General features: G+C 48.3%; 2 protein-coding genes across 12 annotated transcripts in view; one reads left to right on the plus strand and one right to left on the minus strand.

Moving 5' to 3' along the window:
- Window positions 1-506: 506 nt before the first annotated feature.
- THNSL2 (threonine synthase like 2) lies at window positions 507-16,818 on the minus strand. Of its 9 annotated transcripts, XM_034953512.3 has the most exons (10): window positions 16,455-16,576; window positions 15,604-15,684; window positions 13,541-13,775; window positions 12,076-12,270; window positions 11,508-11,660; window positions 7,888-8,118; window positions 4,297-4,445; window positions 4,071-4,196; window positions 1,659-1,810; window positions 507-1,240 (listed from the first exon to the last, which is right to left on the minus strand). In XM_034953512.3, exons 3-10 carry the CDS (start codon window positions 13,761-13,763, stop codon window positions 1,015-1,017), a joined length of 1,455 nt encoding a protein of 484 aa, XP_034809403.2. In that variant the 5' UTR covers window positions 13,764-13,775; window positions 15,604-15,684; window positions 16,455-16,576; the 3' UTR covers window positions 507-1,014. The 9 variants fall into 9 exon arrangements, with proteins under 9 accessions (XP_034809403.2, XP_003805901.3, XP_063450651.1 ...); XM_003805853.6 differs by lacking the exon at window positions 15,604-15,684; XM_063594581.1 differs by lacking the exon at window positions 15,604-15,684 and having other exon boundaries at window positions 13,541-14,073; window positions 16,455-16,550.
- FABP1 (fatty acid binding protein 1) overlaps window positions 16,303-18,544 on the plus strand; it is a 47,508-nt gene continuing 45,266 nt past the window's right edge. Inside the window, exons 1-2 of one of the 3 annotated variants that reach the window (XM_063594583.1) lie at window positions 16,303-16,439; window positions 17,209-17,253. The gene's annotated coding sequence lies outside the window, so the exon portion shown is untranslated. The remainder of the gene's footprint in view (window positions 16,440-17,208; window positions 17,254-18,544) is intronic. The other 2 variants (XM_034953515.2, XM_003805854.6) reach the window with 2 other exon arrangements.

The following is an 18,544-nucleotide window of genomic DNA, read 5'->3' on the forward strand; positions in this document are numbered from 1 at the left end:
ATTAGGTCATTTCACAGCAGCCTCCAGGGTGGCGGCAACAACGTCCTCTAGTGGCAAAAAATCCCTCCATCCAATGCCTGCCTCCCCTCCCCTCCTAGGGGCTCCCAGCGTCCAAGGCATGGGGCTTCTGTTGCCGTTCATGTGTTTGTCTAAAACTCTCCTCAATCCACACAGGACTAGAACCTGATGAAATGGATTGGAACCTGAGTCAAATGGGCTCAATCCCAAGTGATGTATGAGCAACAGGGCGCCTTGACTCGGTTTGCACATTGATGCCAATGCTTTCCCACAGGGTCTCCATCTGGTGAGCCCCACCTCAACCTCTATGGATGCCAGCACCACCAGGGCCACTGGCCCATGCCTGCTCTGCTGGCCCCTCAAGCCTGGGCCAATGCAGGGCAGCAGGGGGATGCCGCACACACCTCAGCCCACCACTCAGCGGCCCCCAGGGCTGCCCACAGTCCTGCAGCTCTTCTAGGAAGGGACCTGCCCAGAGACATGCCGTCTTCATTACACTGAACAAGCATTTTATTCCAGGGATTCCCAACATGTGAGCAGGGTGGAAGCCTCTGACAAGGCGGGCCAGAACCTTTGGATTTGGTTTGGGGGCCAAAATCAACTAAGGCTCAGAGAACATACAAAGCCTGCGTGAAGGTGGTGAGCTGCTCCCACCTTCACAGGTCTGGGGTCCTAAACCCCTGGAGCCATGGTCACTCCTGTGCCCAAGCCTCTTCTTTTGCAGGCCCTGAAACTTTCACTACAGCTCAGACACTGCTGCACAGGCCAGGGAGGGAGGGGGTGCTTCTGGCAACTGTTCACAGCCCCTCACTCAGCCTCCCTGGTGACCAGGCACAGACTAGCCAGGGAACGGAGCAAAGCCAGCTGGCTCCAGATCCAGCTGAGCAGCCTCCCGGAAACCTCCTAACCTACGCTTAATGGGGAGGGTGCACAAGGCAGCTCAGAAGGTGCATCTTCCTGGGATCTGAAGCCTAAAGAAAGCCACCTCCAGCCAGGCTACTGGGAGGTGTTGAGGGCATGACTCCTCCACCGTTGGCTAAGGTCCTCAATGGTGTCCCGAAGCATCAGCATCCAGTTGTCACCTCTCCGCATCAGGGTGCAGCGTGTCTCCTTGTGCTCCAGGGCTACGATCTCCGCGGGAGTCTCAGGGGTCAGGCCAGCAGCCAGGACAGCTTCCGGGAACTTGGCTGCAGAGGCAGGGGCGAGGCAGCACCGGGGAGTGCTGTGGGGATGGGGGCAGGTGGCAGCCGGAGGACAATGAGAGAATAGAGAGATGGGAAAGGAGAAGGTGGAGGAGGAATAAGAAACAGGGGAAGTTTAGGGATGGGGGGGTATGGAGGACAGAGACACAGACAGACAATTGGCACCTTGAACTTATTGCTACAATGACGCTACCTGGCAAACTGCTCCTCCTGGTTGGAGGCCAGCTCAGCCACCACCTCTGACCATGGCTGTCCCTGGGATATCTGTCACGCTCCCTCTTCTGGGCCCACAGTTTCCAAAGCACAGTTCCACACAGCACCCATCACACTCCATTACAGCCATTTTTTCGTAGTCCTGTCTCTCCCACTGCTTGGAGAAGAAGAGGGCCCCTGAAATTCAAATGGTCCCTCAGTGGCCCAGGCCCCCATTGCCTGTACCTGGGCTGCTGCCTGTCTATCTGCTGGTAATGGTAGTTCACGGCCACCGCTGAGTGGGGGCACAGCAAGTACTGGTTCTCATCCCAGCAGCGGCCCATGGTCTGGGTGATGGCTTCATCCAACACTGACACGGATGTCACTGCCTCTGAAAGCTGAAGGGTCCCAGGTCAGAAAGATGAGGTGTGGTGGGGGGGGGATGTAGGGAAAGATGACAAAACCCCACTCTCCACCACAGATCCACACAAACCCCAGGGATCCAGTGGGACATTCAGACCGAATGGCTCAGATGTGGCTCACAGTAAAAATCTGGCCTCCTAGTTTTGAGCTGACTCACTCAACTTGGAGGAAAGATACGTTTGAGTTTTATGTCAATCCATTTAGTTGGGATTTGGCTCCTAATCAGCAAATATAGATTTGTTCAACAACTTGCCACAGCCAGAAGGCTCGGGGCAGCCACACGTCTGGTGCTTGGTTGTTGGCACACCTCCTTCCTGTCAGTTCCTATTCAGCTCACGGAGCACCTCCCCCAGGAAGCCCTCCCTACTTCCTTCAGACAGAGGAAGATTCCCTTGTCTGTGCTCCCTCGGTGTGTTTGCTTTATTTGATCATCTTCTGAAAATGTATTGCATGCTTACAATACACCAAACACCCTGCATATACTTGACTGCAGTAGGGATCATAGAGTATCACAGATTTTTTTTCTTTTCTTTTTTTTGAGACAGAGTCTGTCTCTGTCACCCAGGCTGGAGTACCGTGACACGATCTTGGCTCACTGGAACCTCCACCTCCCAGGTTCAAGCAATTCTCCTGCCTCAGCCTCCCAAGTAGCTAGGATTTACAGGCATGTGCCACCATGCCAAGCTAATTTTTTTTTTTTTTTAGTAGAGACGGGGTTTCACCATGTTGGCCAGGCTGGTCTCAAACTCCTGACCTCAAATGATCCGCCTGCCTCAGCCTCCCAAAGTTCTGGGATTAGAGGCGTGAGCCACCTCACCCGGCTGGTATCATAGATTTTCATGTAGCTACCTGCTGTGAATTAGGGTTCCCAGCAGACAATGAATGTATTTTACTTGTCTTTCTGTTTCTAGCACCTAGCACAGTTCCTCGCTCACAGTAGATATATAACATGAATGGATGAATGCCATTCCAGCAAGTGAAGTGTCTCCTATGTGTATAGCCAGAGAGAGAATGAAGGAGTGGGAGGTATGGTGTCTGTCTTCATGGAGCACCTCATTTATATGAGGAGAAAGAATGTGAATGTCAAAACACACCATTAACCAAATAAATTGATCTTTGGGTGCATCAAAAGAAGCACAGATTCCAGAAGGCCGGAATTCCACTCCAGTCTGCATTGGTATGGCTCAGCCTAGAGAACTGCATCCAACTTTGAAAACAACACTTTAAGGTGGATATTGACCTTGCAAAATTATGTCATGCAAGGGACCACTAAAGGAAGTGGGAAGACTAACTTGGTAAATGAGGATTCTCTAAATACTGGAAACACTCGGATGTAGAATCAGACTGTGTAAGCTAGAAGGAGAAGATTCTAGCTCAATGTAAAGACTTTTGTAATGGTGAGAGCTGGTATGAGGTACTGAGAGTCTGGTCACTGGAGGTATGCACAGTCTGGATGGCCACTCAGTGGGAATGTGGTAGAGAAAATTAAAGGCAGCTTCAGAAATCCTTTTTTTTTTTTTTTTAAACACAGAATAAGTACCATCACCAGGTTGCATTAAAATAAAAACAATCCTTCCCAATTAGATTCCTATCATTCCAAGGGAATAAAATTTCTCCTTTTCCAAGAAAAATAAGAGAGAGAAAGGGAAGGAGGGAGGGAAAGAAAAAAGAAAGATGGAAAGGAGGAAGGAGAGAGGGAAGAAGGACAGGGAGGGAGGAAAGAGAGAGGAAGGAAAAGGAAGAAAGGAAGAGCTCAACGGAAACAATGGTCTCGGTTCATACTGGATGGGCAAAATGGCTTCCAGTTGACAGTATTATTGGAAATTAACAATAATAATAAGTAAAAGTAAGTTAATGTATCAAGCCATATATTACCAGGAAGTATGCAAAGTGCTTCACATATATTATTTGACTTAAATCTCACAACAACTCTATGAGGTAGGCATTCTTATTATCCCCATTTTATAAATGAAGGAACCAAGGTACAGAGTTTAGGAAACTAGCCCAGTGTCTCAGAGCTCACTTGGGATTGAGCTCATTTGACTCTAAACCATGTTCTCTATTACCTCTCCTCATTCAATAAATTATTCCATGTAAAGTGGCCGTAAAAGTGGTGGGCTCATAGCAGGTACTCAAGAAACAGGTGTCCTCTTCCCTTGACCAGACTTCCAAACCCCAAGTCTGCTATGTGGCTGTACCCTTTCCTTTCTCTGTGGTGTGTGGGTAGTGACTGACCTTGCTGTGCAGTTCCTTGGGCAGATTCACACTTTGGGTCCTTTCAAACTGCTCCATGAGGGCTCTTGTCACCTGGCTGTCAGAGCCAGAGAGCAGCCAGAACACCCTCTCCATGTTGTAGGGCACCTGAGCAGAAAGTCAGTTTCAGGTCCACACTGATCTCAGCCCCATCGAGCCCCACCCAACCAACACCTGGGCCAGATCTGCACACCTCCCCCAGGCCTACCTGAATGTCCATAGCTGATGCCAAGGTTGATTTAACAGCCTCAGAGAGAGAGAAGTCTCCCTGCTGGACAGTCCTGTGGATGATGTCATTGCGGTTCACTGCCACGACCAGACGGATGGGCAGGCCTATCTTCTGAGCAATGTACCCAGCTTAAGACAAGAGAGGAGGAGAACAATGGCTTTTTAGAAACAAAAGCAAAAAGAAAAAAGTAAATTGGGCTTCATCAAAATTAAGAAACTTTTGTGCTTTTTGAAGCTTTTGTGCTTTAAAAAGGACACTATCAAGAAAATGAAAAGGCAACTCGCAGAATGGGGAAAAATGCAATTCATATATCTGATAAGGGATTTGTATCCAGAATATATAAAGAACTGTTGCAACTCAATAATAAAAATACAAATAACCCAATTAAAAATGGGCAAAAGAACAGGCATTCCTTCGAAGAAGACGTACAGATGGCCAATGAGCACATGAAAAGATGTTCAACATCATTAGTCATGAAGGAAATATAAACAAAAACCATGAGATATTACTTCAAACCCTCTAGGATGGCTGGAATCAAAAAGACAGATAATAAAAAGTGTTGGTGAGGATGTGGAGAAATTGGAAAATTCCCACATTGCTGGTGGTGACAAAATGGTGCAGCCACTTTGGAAAACTGAAGTCTGTCAGTTCCTTAAAATATTAAACAGAGTTATCATATAACCCAGAAATGCCACTCCTAGTTATGTACCCAAAAGAAGTAAAAATATATGTTCACATGAAAACTTGTACACAAATGTTCACTGCAGCATTATTAATAATAGCTGTGTTAAACAATCCAAATGTCTATCAGCTGATAAACTGATAAACAAAATATACCACTGTATGGTATATCCATACAATCGAAAAAGTACTGATATATGATACAACATGGATGAACCTTGAAAACATTACGCTACGGGAAAGAAGTCAGGCACAAAAGACCACATCCTGTATGATTCCTTTTATAGAAAATGTCTAGAATAAGAAAATCTATATATAGAGACAAAATAGATTCGTGGTTACCAAGGGCTGGCGAAGGAGGTGGTCTAAGGAAAAGTGAAGAGTGACTGCTAATGGGTACAGGGTTTCTTTTTAGAGTGATGTAAACATTCCAAAATTGGTTATGGTGATAGTTGCACAAGTCTGTGAATATATTATACTAAAAACCACCGAATCATACACTTAAAATGTGTGAATGGTATGTGAATCATTTAGCAATAAACCTGTTACAGACACACACACACACACACACACACACAGCGAGAGAGAGAGGAGAGAGAGGAGAGAGAGGGGAGAGAGAGGGGAGAGAGAGGGGAGAGAGAGGAGAGAGGAGAGAGAGAGGAGAGAGAGAGAGAGGAAAGAGAGGAGAGAGAGGAGAGAGAGGAGAGAGAGAGGAGAGAGAGAGGAGAGAGGAGAGAGAGAGGAGAGAGAGAGGAGAGAGAGAGAGGAGAGAGAGAGGAGAGAGAGAGGAGAGAGAGAGGAGAGAGAGAGCGTGAGAATGACTAGGAGTGCATCACCATGCCCTGAGGCTGTTTTATGTGTCAACCCCCTGCCAGCTGCCAAAGTATTTAATAGATGGCTGACTACTGTAAAACACCAATTTTTGGAAGAGGAAATGAATGTTCCAAGAGGTCAAAATGACCTGTCCAAAGCCTGTTAAGTGTCAGAGTCAGGATTCAAAATATGCCTAAGTCCGGAGCACATGCCCTCCCTCGACTCAGCCTCCTAGAGCCAGCAGTTTCAGACTACTCTCCCTGCACAGGCACCAGGGGAGGCCAGAGCAGTAACCTCAGTCCACCCCAACAGCAGTTCTTGTTTGCATGGAACAAGCAAGGAATTCCTCTCCCTAAGAGGTGTAGAGCCCGGACACGTGACATTGTTTAGGAAGGTTTTACATATGGTGCTTTCATGAGCAGTTTATCTCTGGTGAGTAGCTAAGGGGAGTTAGGGACAACCACACCACCCAACATCACTGTTAACCTGGCAAAACACTTTTTTTTTTTTTTTTTGAGACTGAGTCTCTCTGTGTTACCCTGGCTGGAGTGCAATGGCACAATCTCAGCTCTCCACAACCTCCACCTCCCAGGTTCAAACGATTCTCCTGCCTCTGCCTCCTGAGTAACTGGGATTACAGGCATGCGCCACCACACCTGGCTAATTTTTGTATTTTTAGTAGAGACAGGGTTTCACCATGTTGGCCAGGCTGGTCTCGAACTACTAATCTCAACTTTCTCTTTCTTATTTCACCTGATCCTCATGAGAACATCATGATATCCTTGCCTGACAGCGGAGAAATGGAGGCTCAGGAAGGTCCAGGGTCTTAAAGCCAAAGAGTTGGTTCCTGACAGAGCAAAGATGGATAGGAACACCCTCAGCAAATGTTGGTCACGTGTTTATTTTGTATCGAGCACTGTGGTAGGCTCTGGGCTGCAGAGGGCAGCTGGCCACACGACTCAGTGCATCACTAATTGGAGGGCGATGGGAATGGGGAGCATGGTGGGCTTTATCCCATGAGTGGCAAAGAAGCCCATCCCTCCTTGCCTGCCAGCCCGCTGTTCTCTCCACCCTTCTGTTAGTGGCAGAAGTCAGGAAGCTTCCTAACCACTAAGATGCTTCCGTGCTCTCAGCTAGACCATCCTTGGTGCCCATCAGAACCAATGCCATTGCCGGAACTATCAGGAACGGTAATTCCCCTAGCCTCACCAGCTCTGCAGCCAGACTACCTGGGTCACGCTTCTGGCCCAGTTCTGTAACCAGGGCATGACTCCTTTCTCTGTGCCTTTGTTCCCTCATTATAAAATGGAAAGTGTCCTCTCCAAAGGTGGATAAATGAGTTCATATGTGAAAAGCATTTAGAACTGTGCCAGTTGCATACTAAGTGCTTGATAAATATTAATGATTATTAGAGAAAATGATTTTAATGCTACACAGCTGTACAGCACTTTGCCCTTACAAAGTTTGCATGCACACAGGAATCTGATTCGCTCATCGAGGCAGTCCTGGGAGATAGGATGAGTGACACAATCTCATTTTATAGCTCAAAGGTTGAGTCTAAAGGACTGCTCCACAGCCTCTCAGTTAGTAAAGGACAGAAATGGGGCCAGAACCCCAAGTCCAGAACTCTTTCCACCTCACACGGGGTCAGGGTGGTGTGTCCAGGAATGGGAACAAATGTGCCAGTCAAGCCGCTTGCCCTCACATTGGGTAGCTGGCCAGGGTTGGGAGCAAAGTCCACATTTCTGATTGAGGGCACTGCCAGCCAGCCATAGCGGCTGACCCTTGACCTTGCCTCTCCACACTCTGCTGAGCCAGCGAGCACATCAGGTCAGGCTGTGGGAGCATGTGGGGTTAAGCCATCACCCTCTGCTGCCGGCAGCAGGATCCCAGGATGCTGCCCCAGGCAATGAGGGGGGAAATCTCCTGGGAGCTTCTTCTGTGGGGTTTCCCATCACCTTCAGAACTGGGACTCCACCTTCCTTCTCCTCACAGTTGCAGCCAAAGGGCAGCTAGAAGGACTGGGGCCACAGGCATTTTTCTGGAAAGCCCATTTGTGCCCCGGGGATTCCTTACCTGCAAGGTTACCGGCAGCCCCTGTTGGCACAACCACCTCCACCAGGGGTAGGGGATGTGTGTCCAAGGATGGCGTACACTGGAAGTAAGCAAAGAAGTGATGGGCCATCTGCACCAGGACCCGGGACCAGTTGATCGAATTCAGGCTCATCAGATTGTGCTTCTTGACAAAAGCCACATCGGCAAACACAGTCTTGATCGGCTCATCGAGCTCATCGCTGTTTCCCTCCACTGCCAGGGGGGAGAGAAGAGGGCAGCTGTCAGGAGCATGTAGAACCCCCAGGAGGTCAGCACTCACCTGCGACAGGGCCCTCCCAGGCTGAGCCCACCCTCCTGGGACCTTCGCGCAGCCTAGGTTTCTTTACTTTCACGTAGCTTGGCCTCACTATCTAGACTCAGTATTAAGCTCCTCAAGGACAGAAATCATGCCTCAGATTCTTGTGTTCCTAAATATCTGCCCTAGCTTAGAACAGAAAGGGTAGCCAGAACCAGTTCCAATGTTTCTACCACTATCTAAAATAAGATAGCAAATGTCAACCTTCTGGGATCCTGGGAGAATTTCTCTTTGTAATCCATGCCCACTTCCCCCACTCTTCCGCAGAGGAAAAACTGTGTGCCTGATTGGAAAACGGTGAGAGACGTAGCCTTTCCTCCACAGTCCTCTATCAGGGGCCAGGGTGGAAACAGTCACCATTTCCCTGTGGTCTGCCCTCTGCCCTCATTTAGATCACAGAGTAGGTGTTCTGCTCTCTGCTCCTACATGGCAGGTAAGCTTCCATGGACAGAACTTCCCCTCCCTGAAGCTGGGTGTGTACATCAGTGTAATTTATGAGTGAATTACCAGATAAATTTATGGTGAATTGTCCACTAATACAAGTTATATCCTCCAGTCTAGCTCAATGAGCAACCAAGCCAATATTGATTTCTTATCTGATACCCGAGTATGTCTCCATTGGATCTACACTTGGAAGGGAGAGGGGTGAAATTTACTGGGAAACGTGCCAGAGAAGGCATTAAGGGTGCTAACCATTCTGCCCTTCAACACTGTGTAGCAGCAATGCAGCTGGGGGACTGACTCTAGATCCATGTGTGTACCCAGAATGGCCGGGGCCAGTCATGGTGATTCCATTCCTTTGCCAGGACCAAGCCAATCAGTGCCTGGTACTCTCATGGGGTCAGGGTTGGCTCCACAATGAGCATGTGAATAAATTCCGATCAGTGAACCACAAGGACATGTTAGCTGGGTTCTAAAAAAAGATTCACTGCTTTAAAAAAAAGAGCAACAGGAAGGGAGAGACCTGGTTACCTCAAGCAATCACCATATGACCACAAGAGGAATGAGCCTTAGGACTGAGGAGGGCAGAGCAGAGAATGGGAAGGACCTGGGTTCTTGAGAGCATTGTGAGTCACTGAATCAAACAACTGGGAGCCCACTCCACCCCTGGCCTTCCAGTTACGGAAGCTGGAAAATATTCTTGTTGAAGCTGGTCTGAGTTGAATTTTTTGCTACTTCTAGCCAAAAGCATCTCAAATAACAATAAATACCTAGCACTTACTGATTATTCTGTGCTTAAGAAGAACCAAGTATACAATGTACATGGAAATTAATGACTTTATTAACCAGCTGTCCACATACAATAATCTAAGTGGTCCATCCCTACTCCCTAAGCTTACCAGTCTACAGAAAAATACATATTTGCTGTTATATCCTGAACTAACACACATCCTCCTTAAAACCAAACCAGAAAGCTCTAGAAAGGAAAGAAAGGATCTGAATAGTGTCGTTTATAAACAAAACTGATTTCTGTGAAGTCTGCTGTCTTAGTTTCTGATTTTCTTGAACATGTACACAACAGAAACACCCCCTTCAGGTCCAGCATTTAATGATTTATTGCATTCATCAGATTCCACATTTCTGCCATTACTTTACAACTGGGCACTGTTCTCCAATCCACAAGTCAGGAATGGAGCTTTCAGTCACACCCTTAGGTCTGTGTACAAAAAAGACAAGGGAGTAGGAGGCAGGACAGAGGCACAGAACGCTATTCTCTGCTTTGATTCTAGGAAAAAACAGTCCTAGATCTGTAACTAGCAGTTTTGGTGCTTAGGGTACAACAAGGACCCTCAGGAGCCTGAATCTTGTGCACTAAAGTCTTGCACCAACTGCAGGAAAATGCAGCCAAGTATGAGCAATTAGCAAGGCAAATGTGTAAGATGACACCAACACCTGCATTAGCTAAACCACGGACTTTTCACTGGCAAGTGTATGCACCTGCTAAAGAACAGAGTAGAGGGGCAGTTCGCTTGCTCTTGAACAAACTGACAGAGGGTATTTATGCTGCTCCTTTGGATAAGGTTTGTTTTCACTGTGCTTTTGCTCCTTGTCAAAGCTGATGTTATACAAAAATAACCTCTACAGGATTATCATAGGAAGCCAGGCCAGTTGTAGAAGGAACATTCTCTGCCATCACACTTGCTGTTCTGTCAGGTGAGTGACCAAACTAAGCCAGGCCTCCTGGAAAGCCTGCCCAAGGCCACAGCTCGCCCAGGCCAAAACTTAATCCAAGTCCCCACCTTGCAGCTACCTGGGGTCCAGTGGGGTGTGAGAGGTAAAAATAAAAATGTACAGCTCCACCCACACTCACCCCATCTTTCTCCACTCTCAATCCCTATAATGATTAAATCCATTAGGAATAGATGGCCTGATATTAAAAAAAGATGGCTTTTGCCTTTCTCCAAGCACAAAATGCTGTGATTCTCATGATGTGACTCAGGTAGCAGTATAACCAATGGTGGGTACCACTGAGTAGTTCCCTATTTTAAATATTTAGACCAGATAACCAGTGCATGGCTTAGTTGTTCCCATACTGTAAAGAACAGCAGGAACTGTCAACATATAATGACACATTCCTTTTTTTTTTTTTTTTGAGACAGGGTCTCACTCTGCTGCCCAGGCTGAAATGCAATGATGGCATGATCTTGGTTCACTGCAGCCTTCTGGGCTTAAGCTATCCTCCCATCTCAGCCTTTGGAGTAGCTGGGACTACAGAAGCACATCACCACGCCCGGCTAATTTTTGTATTTTTTATAGAGTCAGGGTTTCGCCATGTTGCCCAGGCTGGTCTCAAACTCCTGGGCTGAAGCAATCCACCCACCTTGACCTCCCAAAGTGCTGGGATTACAGGCATGAGTCACCACACCTGGCAACACATTCTCTTAAAATAATTATCTAACATGTTGGTGTCCTCTAAACTTCAGAGTCTTGGAAAAAAACCCAAGTCACTTGGCTCAGGTTATGACTCTGCATGGCTGCTGACATACATGACACTTGCAGGCTGGACATGCATGGAGGTGGCATTTTTTGGGATATGGTTTTCAATCCATACTTAGCATGTTGTACTGTTGGTATCAGTTTATGCATCTGTCACCTCCAACAGTTTACTGTGTAGCCAGAACCCTGCCCAGAGCTGAGCCAAGGCATATACACCAACCTCGAATATGATGATGAAAGGAGGACAGTCAGCTACCCAACTATGCAATTTTGTTCCAGTCCATCTCCCAAAGCAAACCCAATTAAGGCAGGGCTGCACTGTCCCTAGAGCCTCTGCCTCAGCACACACCTCCAAACACATGTACGTTCTGCTTCAGCACCGTTGTCATCTGGAGCTCCTGAATCTTTGTGCAGTGACCTTTGGGCAGCAGAACGATAATGTCCATGTTCTTTGCCCCTTGAACACTCTCAATGGCAGCACTTCCTGTGTCCCCAGATGTTCCTGGATGGGAAGAAAGGAGAACTCTCCCCCTCTAGAACAAAGGGAATGAACGAGGAAAGAAATGGTCCCCAAAGCACTGTTATGAAATATAGCAACATCTACTTCAAATACCTGGAGGATATGAACCTAGCACTCCACCTAGGGTCCATGGATCCACGGATAAAATTCAGGACATAAGTGAACTTGTGAACCACATCATCTTAAGCATTTTGTGCACTTCAAACATTACTCTGAGAAAGTTCCATAGCCTCCATCAGCCTGGCAAAGGGGTCTATGGCACCAGAAAATGTTAGGAACCTTGCTCTAGAAGAACCAGTACCACAGTTCCTGAGTGGCTCTATGAACAGCATCCTATAGGTGGACACCCTACAGTCACAGCACTCAGGTATTCCGCGTTCATGCCCCAAAAACACACCTACAACCACAGTGACGTGCTTCTCCCTCTTCTCCAGGAAGTACTGCAGGAACTGTGCTGTGCAGGACAGGGACAGGTCCTTAAATGCATATGTGACGCCATGCCACAGCTCCAACACGTTCAGCCCATTCCTCAACCTGGACAGATGGACCACTTCTCTGTGACGGAATCTGCTGAAGGCTCGGTCGATCAGATCTGTGAGGGTAGTGGGGTGGGTAGCCAATGAGGGGCCTGGTCTCTTTCTCAAGTTCCCTCTCAGTCTCTGAATATAAAGTTTCCAACTCCTGCTACTAAAAAGCCAAAAATCTTCATCTTAAATGATACCATTTTTGAATACAATTGTAAAAACCTAGAAAAAAGTCTGGGAAAACATGCACCAAACTGTTCATAGATTCCTTATAGTGATTTCCTCAGAGACCAGAATTGGTACTAGAAGACTTTATTTTTCATTTTTTATACTTCTTCATTGTTTGACTGTCTCGTGAGCATGTATTCCAATCAGGGCTCAATTAAATAGCTACATAACACATCAATGTCGCATCCCATCTAATGTTCCTTCCTAAAGATAGGAAGCTTTTTGTTTCTTACATTACTAAATCTCACACCTGTGACGCCAGAGCCTTTGGATGGTTGATATACAGCCCTCCCTAAGGCAGGACTGGAGCAGTCCTAGAGCACAGCTTCTCAAACTGTCACTGGCAAACCAAGCACCTGGGATCTTGTTAAAATGCAGGCTGGTTCAATCAGTCTGAGGCAATCTCGGATTTCCAACAAGTGCCCAAGCAATGCCATCACTGCTGGTCATCAGACTGCATTTTAAGTGGTCCTTTCTCTTCCCCAACCCCAAACCACCACCATTACATTATGGATTTTGTTCTTGCTGTTTAAAGTGTGGCTCATGGACCAGTAGTCTAGTATTATCTGGATATCTGACAGAAATGCAGAATTCTCACTCCTACCCCAGACCTACTGAATCAGAATTTGGTTTTTAACAAGATCCCCCAGGGAATCCATAGGCACAGTAGAGCTTAAGACAAGCTGGTCCAGGACAGTCTTGAAGTCCCTTCTGGAATTAACATTCAAAAAATAAAATAGCAATTTGGGGGTCTGGGTGCTTTATGTGAAGGAAGGAAACACCCCAACATTCAAGTCACTCAAGATGATTCTAAAATCCCTATGTTGAAGAGGTTTTTTTTTTTTTTTTTTTTTTTTTAAAGAAAAAGAAAGAAAGAGAGAGAAAGAAAGAATTCTCTGAAGAAAATTTCAACATTCATCTCCCTGGAGACAGGACGAAATCTTTCAGAATATTTTCAATTCTGGGATTCTAGAGTCAGGAAAAGAAATAAAACAAAGTTTGAGAAGAAATGTGACTAGAGACTTCCTAGTGGTTTGGTGATGGATTTACAATTCTGTAGACTGAGCTGGCAGGGGCTGGAAGAGTGAAAGTAGAGGTGGGAGCACTCACCATTTAATTCATCTTTTGGAAGGAGCTCAGAGCCAATGAAGAGGGCACACAGCTCCTTCACCAGGCCAGGATAGGAGAGTGTGCTCCACTGGCACAGGGTCTCTCTGTCCAACTGTGGGAGCTCTTCAGGCATAAAGAGGCCCCCGTCGGGTGCATAGCCAGAGAAGAGGGCCCCCTCAAAGTTGACCCGTGGGGCTACGCCCCTGGTGCTGACATACCACATGATCCTGGAGGCCTGCAGAGAGGACAGTCCCAGAAGCACCTGGTCTCCAAGCTCCCACACCCCACGGGGCAAAGCCAAAGCACACAGTCTCACAGTTAGCCTCTAGACCACCAGTCTCCGGGGCACATGTCCCAGACCTAGAGATGGCAGTCCTGTATCAAGTCTCATGCCAGCTTCATCTGCAACTGTGTAAATCATGATTCCACCAATCAAAATGAGGCAATTCCACTGACCTCCTGTCTTCAGGGAGAGGGTATCGGAGCATGCCGGGAAAAGAGAAAGCTTGGTCCTCACCAATGAGAAAGAAGGCCTGGCGGTGGGGACAGATAATAGCAATAGTAGGCAACTGCCAGCTTGATATCCCTCTTGCTAAGGCGAAAGACCAACACACAGAGTCATACACCCCTTTCAGGGACGTCTCGGTCCACTTCTGCTCAAAAACCAAACATCTTCAATGGTTATTGGAAACACTGTCTACAGCCTAGTAGTTCTCAACTGTGGTAGCTTGTTGGAATCAACCTCAGAGCGTTAAAAAAATACAACTACCTGAATCAATTAAATTAGACTCTAAATGAGAGGCTCCTCAAGAGAGTCCAACGTGCAGCCAGGGTTGAGAAGAGGGTGACCAACTCATCCCAGTTCGCCCAGGAGTTTTCTGGTCTTAAAACTGCAAGTCCCATGTCCTAGGAAACCCCTCAATCCCAGGCAAACTAAGATGGTTGGTCATCCTAGTGGATAACCAGTGTTCTACCTCTTAGCCTAATCCTAGGACAGTTATAAGTGCTGATATGCAGTCTTTAAAACTAACTGGCCCTGCATGGACTGAGTTCTCTGGTTCCTGGGGAAGCCCAGGACCCCTTAGGCCTAACTCTGGTCACACTTCCACATCAGTTACTTTCCCAGGAGCCAGATGCCATGTCAAGGAGCTGGGCTTGAACTCTGAACACCTTCTTCTGGATCATGACAGTGAATTTAGGGGCCCTGGCTTCGACGCCCCACAGTAACTATGGGGATGAATTTGACTAGACATAGCTCTCAGTATTAGCTTGGACTTTCTCTGCCAGGGTGGGAGGGGATCCCCTGCCCTCTAAGGGCAAAGCCACCCAAAGCTCTCTACCTACATGAGGCATATGAGCACTGACCTGGAGGAATTCTCATTTCCTAGTCTGTGGCTCTGACATCTGTGGGCCCCAGTGCAAGTCTCACGTGGGCTGCCACGTGCCACTCTCTTAACTACAAATATTAAGTGTATCTCACTTAGAGACAGAGACAAACTTGATCATACAAACCATGAATCTTTTGAAAGTGATTATGCTGGGACAATGGTATAAGCCAGAACTCTCTCTCTGGCAACCTAGGATACAAGGTCACTCCGTATGGGAGTCCATGTCAAAGAGATGAAATATGGGTAACTCCAAAAGTTAACTGCAGTGGATAAGCAAAGCAGGCAGTATTTCACAAAACAGAACCAGGGTCGGGGGGCAGGTGCTAGCGGTGCCCTCAATAAAGAGAGGAATTTCTGCAATTCTGTGGTAAGAGTTAGAGCCAACGCAAACTGCCCAAGACCGTGGAGTAACAGAAAGGCCTTCATAGGACCAGAGTTAAACGCTACGACTGAGCTGCCAAAGAAACCATCGCAGGAGTGAGGGCAGGAGCGAGCAAGGCAGTAAGGTACAGCAAAAGAAAATATTTTTCAAATGCCCTTCCCTGGGTGGAAGGAATATCACACCTGGGGCACTGGGAAGGAGGATATGGAACAACTGTCCAGGAACAGAGGACAGAGGGGCTGGCACGGGGCTCTGAGCAGGTCATGGAAGGAGCTGGCCTGATTAGCACATACCCATGCCCCTCACGCAACAGGACTGTCCCTGTTCTGTCCAATGCCTTCCAGGGGCAGCATTCCCAGGCCAATTCAGCAAAGCTAAAGAGAAATACACATGGTTGGGTTCAATGTAAGCCAGAGGCGGAAATAGCAACCACAGGAGGTGGTGAAGTTGAGGAAGAAAATCAAGTGCTGTTGTTGGGCTGCTCTATGAGGGCTCCAAGCATGGGATGGAGACCCGGACTACGTGTCCCCTGGGATTTTATATTCTAATAATTTTCCCTTGCCACTCCTCTGGACCCTATTCCAGAGTAGAGAAGGTCAGAAAAACTCTGACCAATAACCAGGATAAATAAATACGGAAAATAGGAGTAGCCCGAAGGCTGGGAACAAGAAGGTGGGTAGACAGGCGCTCCTCAGGGAGGTGGAGGGGTTTTGTGACAAGGGGTGGGACAGGGCGGAGACTCGGACCCCAGGAGCCGACGGCACCCCTAGGGGTGGAGGCAGACCCCGGGCTCTCTGAGGCTACCGGTGCCAGTCATCCCGCCAAGGAGGGCGGCCTAAATCCTCAAGGGACTCGCAGGCGCCTGAGATTCCACTCCCAGCCCCTGAAAACACCACGGACTTCAGTTTCGGGGTTCTCCAAGTACTGCTCAAATCCCGCAGAAAACGCAAAGCATCAGAAACCCCCCGCACCACCCTCCCAAGTTCCTCAAGTCCGAGCGCCGGAACCAAAGGTTCCAGAAACGGGCGGGGCGACGGACGTGGGCCTGCGGGAATCAGGGCCGAACGGAGCCGCGAGAGCGTCCGGAGCTCAGAAATCTCGCCCGCGACGACCCCGGGAGGGCGGCGAGGTTGGCGCGCGTTACCGGTGCGGGGCGCGGGGCGCGGGACGCGGGACGGGAGGCCCGGTGCGCAGCAGGGCTGCCCGGGCTGCGAATGTGCGCACTCCCGAGTCCGCGTCCCTGACGGTGGGGTGGGGCTTCCGGTCGGGGCCGGAGCTAGGGTTCTCAGCTTCGCAGTGGGAAGGACCTGGGGATGGGGCGGGGGGCGGGGGACGGAGGACAGAGGACAGAGGAGAGTGCGTGAGCAGCGGTGCGCGATCCCGGAAGCATCACGAGGGGGAAGCCCTGTGCCCCTCCCGCGGCCCTTTTTTTTTTTTTTTGGAGACGGAGTCTCGCTCTGTCGCCCAGGCTGGAGTGCAGTGGCGCGGTCTCGGCTCACCGCAAATTCCGCCTCTCAGGTTCACGCTATTCTCCTGCCTCGGCCTCCCGAGTAGCTGGGACTACTGGCGCCCGCCACCACGCCCGACTAATTTTTTGTATTTTTAGTAGAGACGGGGTTTCATCGTGTTAGCCAGGATGGTCTCGATCTCCTGACCTCGTGATCCGCCCTCCTCGGCCTCCCAAAGTGTTAGGATTACAGGCGTGAGCCACCGCGCCCAGCCCCGCGGCCCATTTTTTAAGGCGCTTTAGTAAACGCTTTATTGACGTTCAGCCTCGGAATCTTCGCTGCAGGGTTGTGAGCCCCACAGAACCTCATTTTTCAGTTTAGAAAATGGACAGCAAGGTGTGAAGAAGAAAGGCCCTGCGTTCCTTTAAGATTCTTGTCTCTTGTCTGCAGCATCAGAGAGCTGGAGACCATGAGAGCCTTGCTTCTCAAACTGCGGTTAGTATGTTAGGACTTCAGAACTCACCAGATAGGTGACATCAGCTCCACTCCAAAAATTCTTTATAAAAAATTTTCAGTGGTTTTGGGAGGTATGAAAATTCTTCATATTTTTTGAGAAACACTTTTTATTAAGCATAGGTCTATTCTAGGATAAAAGCCCGTCACCCCCATTCATTCTTTTAAGAGAAAAAAATGGCAAGAACTTCAAGGAAAAACAAAACAGCAACAACAAAAACTCCCTCTAGATATGCCCAAATGCCCCTGGATTCACATTGAGCTCTTGGGGCCCATCCCACTGAAGCAAAATTAGAGGAGGTAGACCAGAGAGGTTCGGGCAAAGGTTTAGTCCTGGGTAGGCCAGGTCACTCTGGCAGTCCCAGCTGGGCCTCCAGTGGCCCTCTGATGTTGCCTGTTCCCCCCTCTTTCTTCCTCCTATCTCTGACATCCTCCTACACTTGCGGTTTCTGCTTACTCAACTTACCTGTTCTCCAAAATTCAGCCCATACACGGTGCCCACTTGACATAGCCACACAGGTTCATGCAGCTACCATGGACTGACCCTAGTCTGGGTGGGTCTCAGATTCTGGAAAGAGAGGGAGAGACTGGTCACTGCTCAGCTAATGGGATTGGCCTTCTTGTCCCAAGCTGGGGCTGAGGACTTGTCACAGAGTTCACATAGGGGTCAGAGGGGACATTCCAAGAGAGACGGGTATAGGCCAGGCAGGGACCCCCAAAGGGTTTTCATCCCTTCTATCAGGTGTACTTAATCACTCAGAGGCCAGGGAAACTGAGGCCGATGGCAAAAATAAGATTCAGCAGCGTGTTTTACAGCACTCATGTGTGTTACAGCGTGTGTTACAGACTCAACCAGTAGAGTCTGCATAAGGACAGATGCACCTTCCACGGACCTCTCCCACAAGCCCTCTGCCACACTTACACGGGCCTGCAGGCCTTTGTGATTCTGTGGGCAGGAGGAGTGGCCAGAAGCTCTTCTGTGAATTGTAATTTAACTCCCCAAAAAAGAGAGAAGCAAAACGCTCAGGGAACAACAGGGTTCATTAGGAATCTCTGCCTGGGACATAAAGAACAGTACAGCCGCAGAGAACAGAAACTTCTGCAAGGAAGTTTCTGGCCCATGAGGAAGGAAGAATTCTGAATCGCCAAGCAACAGTAGGGATGTGGAGTTCTCAGAGACTTCTACATGGTATCAACATTTAGTTTTTGTAGGATTAGAAACCGCTTGTTTTTTTCTTTTCAACCTTATTGATTAGAGTGCTTAGCTGTCTGT

This window comes from Pan paniscus, chromosome 12, assembly GCF_029289425.2.
Source record: "Pan paniscus chromosome 12, NHGRI_mPanPan1-v2.0_pri, whole genome shotgun sequence".
In the NCBI taxonomy this organism is placed as follows: domain Eukaryota; kingdom Metazoa; phylum Chordata; class Mammalia; order Primates; family Hominidae; genus Pan; species Pan paniscus.